This window comes from Oncorhynchus clarkii, chromosome 13 (assembly GCF_045791955.1).
Source record: "Oncorhynchus clarkii lewisi isolate Uvic-CL-2024 chromosome 13, UVic_Ocla_1.0, whole genome shotgun sequence".
Lineage (NCBI taxonomy): Eukaryota > Metazoa > Chordata > Actinopteri > Salmoniformes > Salmonidae > Oncorhynchus > Oncorhynchus clarkii.
In genome coordinates, this window is record NC_092159.1 from 22,812,809 (window position 1) to 22,829,565 (window position 16,757).

General features: G+C 46.4%; 1 protein-coding gene across 7 annotated transcripts in view; it reads right to left on the bottom strand.

Annotated features, from left to right (window-relative positions):
- Window positions 1-16,757, bottom strand: part of LOC139424649 (regulatory-associated protein of mTOR) — a 208,718-nt gene that overhangs the window by 87,508 nt on the left and 104,453 nt on the right. For all 7 annotated transcript variants that reach the window (XM_071176690.1, XM_071176689.1, XM_071176687.1 and 4 more), the window contains exons 8-9: window positions 11,701-11,760; window positions 313-413 (exon numbers count right to left, since the gene is read on the bottom strand). In XM_071176690.1, coding sequence (XP_071032791.1) covers window positions 313-413; window positions 11,701-11,760 — 161 coding nt within the window. The remainder of the gene's footprint in view (window positions 1-312; window positions 414-11,700; window positions 11,761-16,757) is intronic.

Genomic DNA, 16,757 nt, shown 5'->3' on the forward strand with positions numbered 1-16,757 from the left:
TGACAGAGTGAGTGTGTGAGTATGTCCGTGTGAGAGTGTTTTGTGTGGTGAGGTGTGTGTGTGTGTGTGTGTGGTGGATTAGGTGTGCCGTGCCTTCATGAAGGAGATTCTCTGTGATGTAGGCTGATTAATGAATTGCAGTGCCGTATGGCTTCTGGGGCTTATCAGCCCATCACCACTGTTCTCCTCTCACATCACGACTCACATGAGTGTGAGTGAGTGAGAGATACTTTCTACTTGTCTGGGCAACCTAGGTAGACACAGGGGTATGCGTGTGTGTGCTTGCAGAAACGCTCCCAAGCTCGTGTGTACCTCTGGGCAGCACGTTCCAGGCGATAGTGTCAGTGATAGCAGTGAAGATCCAGTTGAGCTCTCCCAGAGGGGTGCGTCTGTCATTCAGTCTCCCAGGTATCCTACACAACACCATAGGTTAGTCAGTAACATTAAGATAGAGGTAACTGCCAAAATAAAGGAAACACCAACATAAAGTGTCTTAATAGGGGTGGGCACCACGAGTCAGAACAGCTTCAATGCACCTTGGCATAGATTCTACAAGTGTCTGGAACTCTGTTGGAGGAATGCGACCATGGATATAAAGCAGTGTTAAGCCCTAATCAAAGGATTTCACATAACTGGGACTACAGATGCTGTTGGTCACAGATACCCTAAAATAGGGGCGTGGCATCAGAAAACCAGTCAGTATCTGGTGAGACCACCATTTACCTCATGCAGCGCAATATCACCTTTTCCTAGAGTTGATCAGGCTGTTGATTGTGGCCTGAGGAATATAGTCCCAATCCTCTAATGGCCGTGCAAAGTTACTGGATATTGGCGGGAACTGGAATACGCAGTCGTACACGTGGATCCAGAGCATCCCAAACATGCTAAATGGGTGACATGTCTGGTGAGTATGCAGGCCATGGAAGAACTGGATTATTTTCAGCTTCCAGGAATTGAGTACAAATACTTGCAACATGGTGCTGAAACATGAGGTGATCGCTGCGGATGAATGGCACGACAATTAGGCCTCAGGATCTCGTCACGGTATCTGTGTGCATTCAAATTACCATCGATAAAATGATATTGTGTTCATTGTCCGTAGATTAGGCCTGCCCATACCATAACCCCACCGCCACCATGGGGCACTCTGATCATACACGTGATCTGCTGTTGTGAGGCCAGTTGGACATACTGCCAAATTCTCTAAAAACGACTTTGGAGGCAGCTTAGAGAAATGTACATTACATTTTCTGGCAACAGCTCTGGTGGACATTCCTGCAGTCAGCATGCCAATTGCACACTCCCTCAAAACTTGACACATCTGTGGCATTGTGTTGTGACACTAAACTGCACATTTTAGTGGGCTTTTGTCTCCAGTACAAGGTGCACCTGCGTAATGATCATGCCGTTTAAATCGGCTTCTTGATATGCCACACCCCTCACATGGACGGATTATCTTGGCAAAGGAGAAATGCTCACTAACAGGGATGTAAACAAAATTTAGCACAAATTGAGTGAAGTAAGCTTTTTGTGCGTATGGAACACGTCTGGGATCTTTTATTTCAGCTAATGAAACATGGGACCAACACTTTACATGTTGTGTTTATATTTTTATTCAGTGTGCATAGTTTAGCACAGAAGATGTGGTAATTAACTACAATGACCATAATCCATTAACGCGCCCGCTTCAACTTGTGTGGTCTGTGCGGAGCAAGACATGGAGACTGGCGCCTTACTCAGACCGACAGCGTCATTGCGTTTTGCTCCACCAGACGCATATTCATTTCTAATAGAATGCTGTGTTTGGACTGTTTGGCTTGCAGCATTGTGTTGCAGAGGTAGTTCCAGTGCGTTCTGTGTTCAGTGTCTTGCGTATGTGGGATGAATCTAATGTACGCATCAAACTGTATGTAACGACTTGACAGAAACAGTAGCAGAAGGTGAATGTTGCACTGTTGTTGCACACATCTGGTAAACATGTTGGGTTGAAAGGAAAGATGTTTGACTGCTAGGACGTTGACGGTCTGATCGAGGCGTGGTCGAGAGGGATCGAAGGCAGTTGCTTCGCAAGCCTGAAAATACATGATTGATTGATTGTTGTTATTCAGCCTTATTTACTTTGAAGAACTACTAAAACATGTATTTTTGTCAGACAGCATAGGCAGCAGCTTTATAGAGATGAGACGACTTGGAATGAAATAAAGTTTTAAATAAATCTAATATTTTATTAAAGTAACGTGAAAAAACAGTTAATAAGTGATAAACAGTAATGGGCAGTCACCATGGGACTTACTCATAGTTGTATTATGTGAAACAGCATTCAACCTGGAATTTCACGTCTAAATAAATAAATAAATACATTGAAACCAGAAACCGTGATTATTTTTTAACAATCGAAACGAAACGACCTCAAAAAGTTCTAATCGCTATAGCCTTACTTCATAGAGAATAGGGTACAATTTGGGACTCAGACATACACAATCTTCAACTGAATCAAAGTCCTCCACAAAGACCTAATAGGAAACCTCTCCTTTAGCACTAACCTATCCTGTGTCTCGGATCACTCAGTATTCCAAACCTGAGATTGCCATGGAAATGAGCGTGGGGATTGCTTGTCCCAGACGGGAGCGGTATCCGCGGCGCCCGGCACCATGGTAATCAACACGGCGACACAGGAAAATCACCTCAGCCCCTCTCCCAGCTCCCCGTCATATAATGAGCAGTCAGTGAGGCTAGAAGTGGAGGGAGAAGAGGCTAAGACTAAAGGCTACTGAACCAGAGAGAGAGAGCACGAGAGAGAGCGAGAGCGAGAGAGAGAGCGAACGAGAGCGCACGAGAGAGAGAGCACGAGAGAGAGAGAGAGAGCACGAGAGAAAGAGAGAGCGAGTTCATTTTTATTGTTTATTTCACTTTTGTATATTATCTACCTCACTTGCTTTGGCATGTTTCCAATGCCAATAAAGCCCCTTGAATATATGAGTGAGTGAGTGAGTGAGTGAGTGAGTGAGTGAGTGAGTGAGTGAGTGAGTGAGAGAGAGAGAGAGAGACTAATGGCTAATGGACTGGAGGGAGAGAGGGAGAAAGGAGCGAGGGGGTTAACACTAGAACAACTGTAGGCCAACGGCCACTGACGTTTGATTTTGAAAATACATTTGAGGGGGGAAAATCAGCACACAATAAAAGTTGTCCTGTTCCTTCCAACTTTTCCTATGTATTTTACACTGCTCATTTGTCAGAATTTAAAATCACAAACAGAAAAATACTTAGCCTTTTTTCCTGTTTGTTTCCACATCTATTCCCAACTAAACCCGTCAAGACAGGATGTTGGTATCCAGCCAGGTGCTAATGCAACTCTCTCCCCACTGAATGAAACACAAACGGGTGATAACTGTGCAACTTACTTCACAATTGAATTCAAATGAGGCCTAACTAATGATAAGGAGGGTGCAGAGGTTGATTTAATTTAGAAAGACAATAGTGGGATGAAGAGTTTGTGTTATGCCCATTTATCAGCAGCAAATCATTTGACCGCACGCCCTGGGGGTTGATACCATTCTCTTTTAAGTTGTACTTTGTCAAAATACGCTGTTGTGGGACTGTTTTATTTACTATAACTCTATTACTAATTAAATGTCCTGTAATGGAGACTGAAACAAGCTAGTAGGCCTTTAGAATAATGTAAAACACTAGACTCTGCCCAGCGAAGCAAACGATGCCCACTGAATGAATGACAAACGGATGGAATGGGCGAGTTACTTCACAATCAAATTTAAAATGAGGCCTAACTGAATGACGAGGGTGAAGAGGTTGAATTCATTTTGAGCGATAGTGTAATGATTCTGTGTACTGAGTGTGTTGTGCCTATTTATCAGCGTTGGCGGTCATGTTAATCATTGGACGGCACGCCTTGATACCATTCTCTGTTACGTTTTACTTTGTAAAAAGAAGCCGCCACAGGATAATTATTTACTGTAACTAGTACTAGTCGAATGTGTTGTAAGGGAAACAGAAAACATGCTGTGTGATGCAGTTGGCCTTCAGAACAATGCAAAACAGATCCTTGCGATGCCAGTCAGCCTGCACAGCCGGCCCATGGAAACCACACCTAAACTACACCCAAACTAATTTCACACAGATTAAGAGAGTTAGACTACAGACAAGATTAAATTGACAATAATCCGATGAGTGACAATATCAGTTGTCAAACATGAATTTACAGACGCAGGGAGAGGAGCATCACTTCATCATATCCTCCTTCAGAGTCCCATGCGGGTAAAACATTTTCATTTGTAAATAGTATCAGAAAGAGCATATTCTGCCGTTTCTCTTACACTTACCTTTGTCAAATAACTCGCTATTCAAGAGGTGCAGCTCTATTTCCAAAATGTCACTTTTCCCAAGAATATCCCTGCTGTCCATGAATTCAGCACATGACCACTCACGCGGCAGCATTGCTCTGCCTACTAAGCAAAAACCAGTAACATAATACAGTTCAAATATGCTATTCTGTCGTCAATGGATGAATGGGCAATAGAAACCAGGTATAAACTGATAATGGTGACTTCAATGAACTGGTTGATGAGGGTGATTGAATTGGATTGATCTGAATGATGAGGGTGAAGAGGATGATTGAATTTAGAACTATATTATAACTTTGATGACGAATTGTGGGCAGTCTATTTTATTATGAAAGGCTGTAAAAGGTTATATCATTTCCCCTCGGGGAGAGTCAAATTAGACACCGAGTACAACATACAGCGTGTAGTTCACAAATGGCAAGCCGAACCAAACGAATGGACGCACTGACATTATTGCAAATGCTGCAGAACTAGGTGAGTTAGAGTCGGATGGAGGATCATATATTGAGCTTGAAGTCGACGTTGCCTGATGAAGAGTCTTCATCCGATTCAGATGTTGACTTCGAGCCTCCGATGCCTGAGCTTCGCCACATAGAAAAACTGAGACAGACAGTGATCCCAACTGGCACGGTGAGACAGGAGTCTGGGAGGGACGGCACGGTGACACAGGAGCCTGGGAGGGGCGGCACAGTGACACAGGAGTCAGGGAGGGACGGCACAGTGAGACAGGAGTCTGGTAGGGACGGCACGGCACGGTGAGACAGGGGTCTGGGAGGGACGGCACGGTGAGACAGGGGTCTGGGAGGGACGGCACGGCACGGTGAGACAGGAGTCTGGTAGGGACGGCACGGTGAGACAGGAGTCTGGTAGGGACGGCACGGCACGGTGAGACAGGAGTCTGGTAGGGACGGCACGGCACGGTGAGACAGGAGTCTGGTAGGGACGGCACGGCACGGTGAGACAGGAGTCTGGTAGGGACGGCACGGCACGGTGAGACAGGACGGACGGCACGGCACGGTGAGTGGGAGGGACGGCACGGCACGGCACGGTGAGACAGGGGTCTGGGAGGGACGGCACGGCAAGGTGAGACAGGAGTCTGGTAGGGACGGCACGGCACGGTGAGACAGGAGTCTGGTAGGGACGGCACGGCACGGTGAGACAGGGGTCTGGGAGGGACGGCACGGTAGGGACGGCACGGCACGGTGAGACAGGGGTGGGAGGGACGGCACGGCACGGTGAGACAGGAGTCTGGTAGGGACGGCACGGTGAGACAGGAGTCTGGTAGGGACGGCACGGCACAGGAGTCTGGTAGGGACGGCACGGCACGGTGAGACAGGAGTCTGGTAGGGACGGCACGGCACGGTGAGACAGGAGTCTGGTAGGGACGGCACGGTGAGACAGGAGTCTGGTAGGGACGGCACGGCACGGTGAGACAGGAGTCTGGGAGGGACGGCACGGCACGGCACGGTGAGACAGGGGTCTGGGAGGGACGGCACGGCAAGGTGAGACAGGAGTCTGGTAGGGACGGCACGGCACGGTGAGACAGGAGTCTGGGAGGGACGGCACGGCACACGGTGGGAGGGACGGCACGGTGAGACAGGAGTCTGGGAGGGACGGCACGGGGACGGCACAGTGACGGCACAGGAGTCTGGGAGGGACGGCACAGGGACGGCACGGCACGGCGAGACAGGGGTCTGGGAGGGACGGCACAGTGAGACAGGAGTCTGGGAGGGACGGCACGGCACGGTGAGACAGGAGTCTGGTAGGGACGGCACGGCGAGACAGGAGTCTGGGAGGGACGGCACGGTGAGACAGGAGTCTGGGAGGGACGGCACGGTGAGACAGGAGTCTGGGAGGGACGGCACGGTTTGGGTTGAAAAGAGGGAGGAGTTTGTGACATGCAGATGTTGCAGCACATCAGAGATGGTACTGTTGCTCATGTGCATAGAAAAGGAAACAGTAGGTGGGACATGTCTATGGCTGAACTCTAAACATTTATTGAACTCTTGTATGTCCGCAGGGTGTACGGCGGAAAGAGCATGATGTGGAGTCCTTTTAGTCTGATAGGTACGGGGTGGACTTTTACAAACTGAAGCCAGGCCCATGAAAACTGTGCAGTGAAACCGATTTGTTTGTGGGGCTTGCTCACACAAAGCCCCAAAGCTGTGCGTTGACTGTGGACCCAAGGCATAAAAAAAGGGGGGGGGAATAGTTTTACGTATTAATCAAAGGCACTCGCATAAGGGCACAATACAGTGTCTGATATAAAAACAGTCATTTGTTGATTGTATCTTGTCATGAATATATATTCCCACAAATATTTATTTATGCAATTCGTCCTTTACAATTGTTCATGCGCTGGTGACTTTGTTTAAGAATACAGCAAATCAATTCACCTGTGCACCTGGTTGGTTATATTATCATATTGTTTTGTTTCTGTATGAAGTTGGAACTGGACTTAATTACTATAACTATCACTAATCAAATCTACAAATTAAGTTGATCAAATGGATTACACTGTAGTGTTTTTATTGTAAGGGAAACAAAAACAGACTATGGGCCTACATTTACAATAGTTTATGCTCTATTTATCAAGCTGGTTTGTGCACCTTGCAGGTTAATATGCATCTGATGCATATGCTAAAGAGGATGACGTTCTGTAGCGGGTACTGATAGGCTGAAAGGCCAGGCGGTTCTACCAATACAAACTTTGCCAGTTATCTAAATTAGAATCCATCTTCCCCATGTGTCCTAAACAATAGCCTACACTAGTCAGTCCCCTGATGGCACAAGTCGGTCGGAACTTTGTCCTCAGATGGGACTTCCTGTTGATGCCAAATAAGGAGTTTCCTCTTGGGTCCCCACATTGATCTCCTGCTCAGTCACACTAGTTAGTCCCCTGATGGCACTAGTCGGTCGGAACTTGGTCCTCAGATGGGACTTCCTGTTGATGCCAAATAAGGAGCTTCCTCTTGGGTCCCCGCATTGATCTCCTGCTCTGTCCGTCCGTGTGCGTGTCGACAGGTAGCCTAGCGGATAAGAGCGTTGGACCAGTAACCGAAAAGATGCTGCTTCGAAACCCTGAGCCGACTAGGTGAACAATGCATCAATTTGCCCTTGAGCAAGTCACCTTAACCCTAAAACGCTCTGGATAAGAGCGTCTGCTAAATGAACAAAATGTAAAACAATGTACAGCATGTGGTGTGTGTGGTCTAATGATGACTCCTGACAGCCCCAGTGTGTGTAGTGTAGATCAATAGAGGCCTGGCTGTGTTGATGGTGATGTGTTGACCGGGCCGCCGGCCCCCCATGATGCTTTATGACCCCCTCAGTGGGGGACAGGAGTACAAGGAGGAAGGGGGAAATAGACTGAGTGGAACGAATGGCTTACCCCATCTCCCTGGGTATATCCTGACACACACACACACACACACACACACACACACACTAAAGAAAGCTCACACACACAGTGCCCAGAGAGGACGCTGAGGAGCTGCACTGAACCAACAAGGCATCGCTCATGTGAAAGAGCAGTGTGTCAGAGCATCAAAGAGACACCATTTCTCTTTCCCATTCAGACCTGCTAAACCCCACAAGAGCTCACCCACTGCCCCCATTAATCTGGCCTAACACACATGCACAGTCAGTACTGACAACACACACTCACTCACTCTGCTAAATGCATTAGAACGGAGGAAAAGGAAGACTACATGGTTCTGCCATAACCTTGACTCCGAGAGACGGTAAATTGGGGGGTGTGGGGGCACTGGTGAGCAGCGACATGTGAAGACATGTTTTCTCAGGGTTCCTGCTTGAGGTAAACAATTGATTGTCAATAATTCCGTAAAACCTACCCTACCAGTATGATTTACTAACACATTTCCAAAGCTTGTTTGGCTAGGGGAGAGACCTGTGAAGGACAAACGATACAACCTACAACATCCCATTACCGTTTAGATGAACGGCTGGTGGCCCTGTGGAGTAAAAGCACTGAGTACTGGGTGTTCCTGCCAACAGTGATTGGCAACATCGTGAAGCACCAAAGAGGAAACATTTAGCATCCCGGACGGGACAACCTGTGTACCAGAAAAGTAGAGGTCAATTGGTTTTCCTCTTTGTTCAAGGGGACACAGAGGTAAGGGAGGAATTAATGGATATCCTGGTCAAAGTATAACATCTGTTACCTGTCATACCAGCTACAGCATAGATGTTTTCCATTTTTACTCATTTGAATCGACTTGTTACTATTGTTTTCCTAAAGAAAGAGTGTGCCCGTGTCACTGCTGAGTTCCCAAGTCTCTCAGGTGACTAAGTCACGTGAAATAACCACACATAAGCCAAGTGACTAGGCATGATGAGCACAGCCCTGCCCTACTTAGAGACCCCTAAAGAGACCCAGCAGGGGGCTAGACGAGCACCGCACCCCTCCAGGGGGTCTGGGGGAGACCGTATCAATAGGGTGCGGGATTGGAATCCACGCTCAAAGCTCATAGGGTTCCCATATCATTCCCAAACAGTGGGAAAACAGAGTTGTGGGGAGATGAAAAGAAAAGCTGTGTTTCCTAAAAAGAAAGGATCATCCCTGATCAGGAGGCAGCTTGGCTGTTGTAGGAGTGAAGTCAAAAGACGGGAAATAAACAACAAACATTACATTGCATCTGAGTGAAGTAGAGTGTATTAGTCACGATAACTGACATGGTTTAGAATCGTGACTCAATCTCTTATCTAAGATCCTTTTGCAATAAGTGTGTATGTAGGAGTGTGTGTGTGTGTGTGTGTGTGTGTGTGTGTGTGTGTGTAGGAGGGAGAGGAGAAGTAAATAATTATTAGTTGGTTTAAGTTCTTTGCAGTGACTTAGTCTTATGTAATGGGGGTCGGCTGTTGATATGTAACATTTTGGCCCTCTGAGCAGAAAGTGTGTGTGTGTGTGTGTGTGTGTGTGTCTCCATTATGGCCGGTTAACACTGAACACACAGAGAGTCATGGCCATGTGCTGACTGAGTCACAAACTCAGCTGGGAGGTAAATGTCACCATGTCCTGGGGCCCAGCGCTGAAACACACACTGACACAGCTCAGCCTTCGGGAAGCTAACGCTTCAGCACCACTCCTTATTAGAGCTGTCTAAAACCCCGGTCCTGGAGAACCACACAGGGTGTGTTCAGGGTTCTGATCCAACTCAGCACTAATACACCTGGGGCCTGTTCAGGGGGATGCAACGTTACAGCGTTCAGATATCACTTTTGTTTGTTTTTTGAGTGACCAGTAACCATTTTAGAGACTGCCACCAAAATCAGCCATGTTTAAAGTTCCAGACAGAGGTAAATGAGAAGGTCCTTTAAACGAGTGCTGTGACGAGGTGTGAACTCTATGGACCCAACAGAACAGGCCCGTCAGAGGACAGAGCAACCGGTCTAAAAAAATCTGTCTCTCTGAAAGGGGTGTTTTTGCCATTGCAGCACATTGGCAACCACACATGGTATGGTGTTGGGTGATTCTTAAGAGAGGAACGGCTACAGGCCATGATGAATTAGCGCTTCTGTTGCTCTGCACTGGACTCCAGTACCTTTTGGGGGTGAAGTCCGATTTTGAACTAGTTCACCACTTAAAACATCTGCAAAGCTCTGAAATACCACTCGCATTGATTTCTTGTTGGTCTGCATCTGGGTCAGATGCACGTCGTCACTTAAAAAATACACAGTCGGAAGGGAAGCCTTTCCCAGCACGGACTGATTACACTGGGTCGGATGGTGTCCAACTCTGAACAAGGTGATACTGAACGAGTACACTACGGAATACACTACACATTCACTTGAGACGAGGGCTCAAAAAGCTCTCAAACGCGACCTGCATTTTGATTTCTTCAGGGTCTGCATCTGGGTCAAGCCGGAATGCCGACAGAGCTACCTTCCTAGTGTTTTAGAGGGGAGCGTTTTCTCAGCACGACCTCAATCTCCGACACAAACCTACGATAAGACTGACGCTCGTATGAGCCTCCTGACGTGCCTTTAGATGTGTTCTCGCCGCAGCCCTCGATCCAGTCCAGTGAGACATGTAAGGAGGGAGAGGTGTCAAATCTGTCAAAACCGGCCCATGATGTACTGATATGGCGAATAAAAGGGGAGAGAGAGCGAGAGAGAGAGAGGAGAGAGCGCGAGAGAAGCAAAGTAAGAGAGATCTCTCTGATTGTTAGTTGAAAGGCTCTCTCTCTGGTTATTTCTCAACCAGCTTTTAACCTCCACAGGGGCATCTCCACACATCAGAGAGAGCGAGCGAGAGGAAGAGGAGAAAAGAGAGAGAGAGCTACAGAGAAGGTGGGAAGAGAGCGAGAGAGTTAGACATGATGCCAAAGGGAGAGAGAGAGAGCCATACAGTGAGCAAGAGAGAAGGAAGGGAGTACCTTATCCACCTGACGAGAGAGAGAGACACTTCTTGTATCCTCTTCCTTCAAAACAGGGGATTGTTTGAAAGAGGAACGGGCTGCGGTTCGCCTGAGGTGCCTGAGTTATGGGGCACAGGAGAGGCAACTCTGGAGTTTGGAGCCAATCCTAAATACACTTCCAGTGTTGGAGAGGTGTAGACTAGGCAGAGAGAGGAGTGAAACATGACTATCTGGCGAGGGGCAGAGAGAGGAGTGAAACGTGACTATCAGTATCACACTGGGAACAGAGTTCTACTAGATGAACTGTGAGCCCCTGACACACACACACACACACGTTCAGTGAGTCTGCACCATGACACCCTCAGCCTCTACTAGCCCTTAGCCAAACACACTAATTAACCTCTAGAGGAGGACTAGATTGTGTGTGTGTGTCCATTCTGGCCTGGTTAACACTGAGCACACCGAGGGAATCATGGCCATGTGCTGACTGAGTCACACAATTAGCTGCAGGGAAAGTCATGCTCGCGTTTACACGCCAGCATGTGTGTTTGGAGGGAAAGCGAGAACGTGCGCCTGAGTCAGACAAAGACTCGCCAAATCTGAAGTAGTGAAAAGTTTGTCTCTCCGGCTCTTGTTTAACTGTTATGCCAGCGTGTGAACGTCCTCGCTCTGTGTAGTTGGGATAGAGAAAGAGCTCCAGGTGCTGCAAGTTGCCTTCGATGTTCTCAAAACGAGTGGAATTGCATTTTATCTGGCACATTTGTATCACTCACAACAAGAACATACTCAAATCCATCCATAATTTTTTTTTAAAAACACAGATCTTTACAAAAGAAAAAGTAAGGGCTTTAAAAAAAAATCGGTCCAAGCTACACTACTCGCTGAAAGAACAAAAGAAGAATAGCAATATAAAGTAAAGGAAGCAGAAATGAAAGCGGGAGAGTTGCCACAGCAGTACTTACTTCTCAATGAGGTCCAACGTCACTCCTGGTACCAGCTTGGCACTTTTCTGCATGCAAAACCTGGGGGCAGAAACAGAGGTCCAGTCCAATCAGGGCAGCAAGAAAGCAAACAAAAGTGCTATATCAAAAAAAAAATGCTTCAGGTCTTAATTCATCTGTAAAACGCTGAACGTTTGCATGGAAGCATTGCCGTGTCAACCACAAACGTTTTTTGTTTTCACAGTGAAAAGAAGTTTGATATCACAGAAACAACAAGTAACTTTCAATTGCATAGCATAAGGTCTTTGAACTAGAGGTTTAGGTGAGGGTCAGGTCACAAAGGGATACACGCAGGGTATATCCAGGTCTATTTAGACTAGAGGTCGACCGATTAATCGGAATGGCCGATTAATTAGGGCCGATTTCAAATTTTCATAACAATCGGAAATCAGTATTTTTGGACAATCTTTATTTAACTAGGCAAGTCAGTTAAGAACACATTTTTATTACCATCTTATTTTCAATGACGGCCTAGGAACGGTGGGTTAACTGCCTCGTTCGGGGGCAGAACGACAGATTTTCACCTTGTCAGCTCGGGGGATTCAATCTTGCAACCTTACAGTTAACTAGTCCAACGCTCTAACCACCTGATTACATTGCACTCCACGAGGAGCCTGCCTGTTACGCGAATGCAGCAGGCCAAGGTACGTTGCTAGCTAGCATTAAACTTATCTTATAAATAACAATCAATCATAATCACTAGTTAACTACACATGGTTGATATTACTAGTTTATCTAGCGTGTCCTGCGTTGCATATAATCGATGTGGTGCGTATTCGTGAAAAAGGACTGTCGTTGCTCCAATGTGTATCTAACCATAAACATCAATGCCTTTCTTAAAATCAATACACAGTAGTATATATTTTTAAACCTGCATATTTAGCTAAAAGAAATCCAGGTTAGCACGCAATATTAACCAGGTGAAATTGTGTCACTTCTCTTGCGTTCATTGCACGCAGAGTCAGTGTATATGCAACAGTTTGGGCCGCCTAATTTACAATAATTTTACGTAATTATGACATAACATTGAAGGTTGTGCAATGTGACAGGAATATTTAGACTAATGGATGCCACCCGTTAGATAAAATACAGAACGGTTCCGTATTTCACGTCTTATTTTCGAGATGATACTTTCCGGATTCGACCATATTAATGACCTAAGGCTCGTATTTATGTGTGTTATTATGTTATAATTAAGTCTATGATTTGATAGAGCAGTCTGACTGAGCGGTGGTAGGCACCAGTGTAACAGTATAGCTTTAGACCGTCCCCTCGCCCATACCCGGGCGCGAACCAGGGACCCTCTGCACACATCAACAACAGTCACCCCTCGAAGCATCGTTACCCATCGCTCCACAAAAGCCGCGGGGGAACCACTACTACAGGTCGCAGAGCAAGTGACGTCACCGATTGAAACGCTATTTAGCGTGCACCGCTAACTAAGCTAGCCGTTTCACATCTTTCGTGCGTTTTGCCAGTAGCCCGTCGCTGTGCTTCAAGCATTGTGCTGTTTATGACTTCAAGCCTATCAACTCCCGGGATTTGGCAGGTGTAACCTATGTGAAATGGCTAGCTAGTTAGCGGGGTGCGCTAACAGCTTTTCAAACATCACTCGCTCTGAGATTTGGAGTGGTTGTTCCCCTTGCTCTGCATGGGTAACGCTGCTTCGATGGTGGCTGTTGTCGATGTGTTCCTGGTTCGAGCCCAGGTAGGAGCGAGGAGAGGGACAGAAGCTATACTGTTACACTGGCAATACTAAAATGCCTATAAGAACATCCAATAGTCAAAGGTTAATGAAATACAAATGGTATAGAGGGAAATAGTCCTATAATTCCTATAATAACTACAACCTAAAACTTCTTACCTGGGAATATTGAAGACTCATGTTAAAAGGAACAACCAGCTTTCATACATTCTCATGTTCTGAGCAAGGAATTTAAACGGTAGCTTTCTTACATGGCACATATTGCACTTTTACTTTCTTCTCCAACACTTTGTTTATTGCATTATTTAAACCAAATTGAACATGTTTCATTATTTATTTGAGCCTAAATTGATTTTATTGATGTATTATATTAAGTTAAAATAAGTGTTCATTCAGTATTGTTGTAATTGTCATTATTACAAAAACAAAAAATCATAATCAGTCGACCTCTAATTTAGACCGCACTGTGACTCCCACAGTGAAGAGGGTATCATCGTGCTTGGACCGGCCCTGCCCGGCTGGTAGCAGGTCCAGTGCGTTCACAGCAGGGTGATGTTTAAAAGGTAGAGGAGAGGAGAGGCACTATATAGCACTGCTGAGGCAGCAAATATAGCAGCTGGGTTGGGATCGCAGATGGGGCTTAGTCACTATTATCAAGGGGAACACAGGTGTGTGTCTGAGGTCGGGATTGTGTGTGTGTGTGTGTGTGTGTTGTGTGTTGTGTGAGTGTGCACTCATGCGCGCGCGTTACACAAATCCAACGTTTGAATTATGCAGAAACCTCGCCACCAGCTGTCCAGCCTACGTGTTCTCATCTGGACATTCAAGCACGTACACAGAAAAGGGTCAAACTAACACCGTGTAACAGCTCCCCACAACAAACCTCAGGTGGCCATTACATTCAGATGGTGAGCTCGCTACACAGGTCTCCCACTGTGTGTGTTGTGGTAATGAACTTTTAGGACAGAGGTCAAAGTGGCACACGAGAGTCTCCTCAAATAGGACATGGAACATGAATAGAGACAAGGCCATATAGACAGAATGAGAGACAGAGATGGAGAGAGAGAAGGGACTTCTCGCCTGAAGTGTTCCCAAAGCACACATGAGGAGATGAGACTTTGATCCACAGCCATAACAAACAGAGGAGAGATGGAGAAGGGTGTCAGAGGACATACTGTACTAGAGAGAAGTGTGGAGTGGAGATAACTTGTGGAGTGGTACTGGGGGTCCGTGTGAGTATGTCTGTGCGTACGTGCTTGGGAGAGAGAGAGAGAGAACGAGAGAGAGAACGAGAGAGCGAGGAAGAATGTGTGTGGGGTCCTGTGCGCGACGGCTACCTCTCGGTGGGATCCCAAACTAGGTCGTAGAGGGAGGAGCGGAGCGTCTCGGTTGGTCCCCTCGGAGCCGACTGCTACAGCTCATTACATCCCCCAATCAGCTCTCCCCAGACTCCCTCTGTCTCCATCTTTCCCTCGATGCGGCTCTACTTCCATTCCCTTCTCCGTCCTTCGGTCTCTCGCTCCATCACATTCTCCTTCTGAATGTGTTCATGTCTCCCAACCCCAAATCCCTCAGTCTGTCCTCCACTCCCCCTCTCCATTTTACACGTCTCCAAGTCGTTATCGTCTACTAAGTTTCCAATTCTCTATATGCCTCTATTTTTTGTCTCTCCTTCACCATCTGCTTCCCTCCTCCTGTCCTCTAATTCTTTCCCTCTTCTGGCTTCCCGCTCCATCCTTTCCCTCTTCTGGCTTCCCGCTCCATCCATTCCCTCTTCTGGCTTCCCGCTCCATCCAGTCCCTCTTCTGGCTTCCCGCTCCATCCAGTCCCTCTTCTGGCTTCCCGCTCCATCCTTTCCCTCTTCAGGCTTCCAGCTCCATCCTTTCCCTCTTCTGGCTTCCAGCTCCATCCTTTCCCTCTTCTGGCTTCCCGCTCCATCCTTTCCCTCTTCTGGCTTCCCGCGCCATCCTTTCCCTCTTCTGGCTTCCCGCGCCATCCTTTCCCTCTTCTGGCTTCCCGCGCCATCCTTTCCCTCTTCTGGCTTCCCGTGCCATCCTTTCCCTCTTCTGGCTTCCCGCGCCATCCTTTCCCTCTTCTGGCTTCCCGCGCCATTCTTTCCCTTGCTCCCCCTCATGATACACTAACTTTAGAAGCAATAATTAACAAAACCCTAATTAGCTGACTGTCGGCTCTTTGCTATTGCTGTATAATACACAGGTTATGTTCTGATCTGCTGCCCTAAGCTGTGGATTCCTCTTAATGTATGAGATCTAGAGGTTGACCGATTAATCGGTCGATCGGTTATCTGCCTTTTTGGACGCCGATTATGGCCGATTACATTGCAATCCACGAAGAGACTGTGGCAGGCTGACCACCTGTTACGCGAGTGCAGCAAGGAGCCACGGTAAGTTGCTAGTTAGCATGGAACTTCTTAGAAAAAAACAATCAATCTTAATTAACATAATCACTAGTTAACTACACATGGTTGATGATATTCCTAGTTTAACTAGCTTGGCCTGCGTTGCATATAATCAATGCAGTGCCTGTTAAATGTATCATTGAATCACAGCCTACTTCACCAAATGGGTGATGATTTAACAAACGCATTCACGAAAAAAGCACCAATGTAACTAACCATAAACATCAATGCCTTTCTTAAAATCAATACACAGAAGTATATTTTTTTTAAACCTGCATATTTAGTTAAAATAAATTAATGTTAGCAGGCAATAATTACTAAGTAAATTGTGTCACTTCTCGTGCGTTCAGTAAAAATACGGATTAAAATGTATTTATTTTTAAATAAAAAAATACAATAAAATACGGAACGGTTCCGTATTTCACTGAAAGAATAAACGTTTTGTTTTCGAAATTACAGTTTACGGATTTGACCATATTAATGACCTAAGGCTTGTATTCCTGTGTGTTTATTATATTATTATTCAGTCTATGATTTGATATAGCAGTCTGACTGAGCGATGGTAGGCAGCTGCAGGCTCGTAAGCAGTCATTTAAACAGCACTTTCCTGCGTTTGCCAGCAGCTCTTCGCAATGCTTGAAGCACAGCGCAGTCAACTCCCGAGATTAGGCTGGCAATACTAAAGTGCCTATAAGAACATCCAATCGTCGAAGGTAAATGAAATACAAATGGTATAGAGAGAAATAGTCCTATAATTCCTATAATAACTACACCCTAAAACTTCTTAAGTGGGAATATTGAAGACTCATGTTAAAAGGAACCACCAGCTTTCATATGTTCTCATGTTCTGAGCAAGGAACTTAGATGTTAGCTTTTTTACATGGCACATACTGC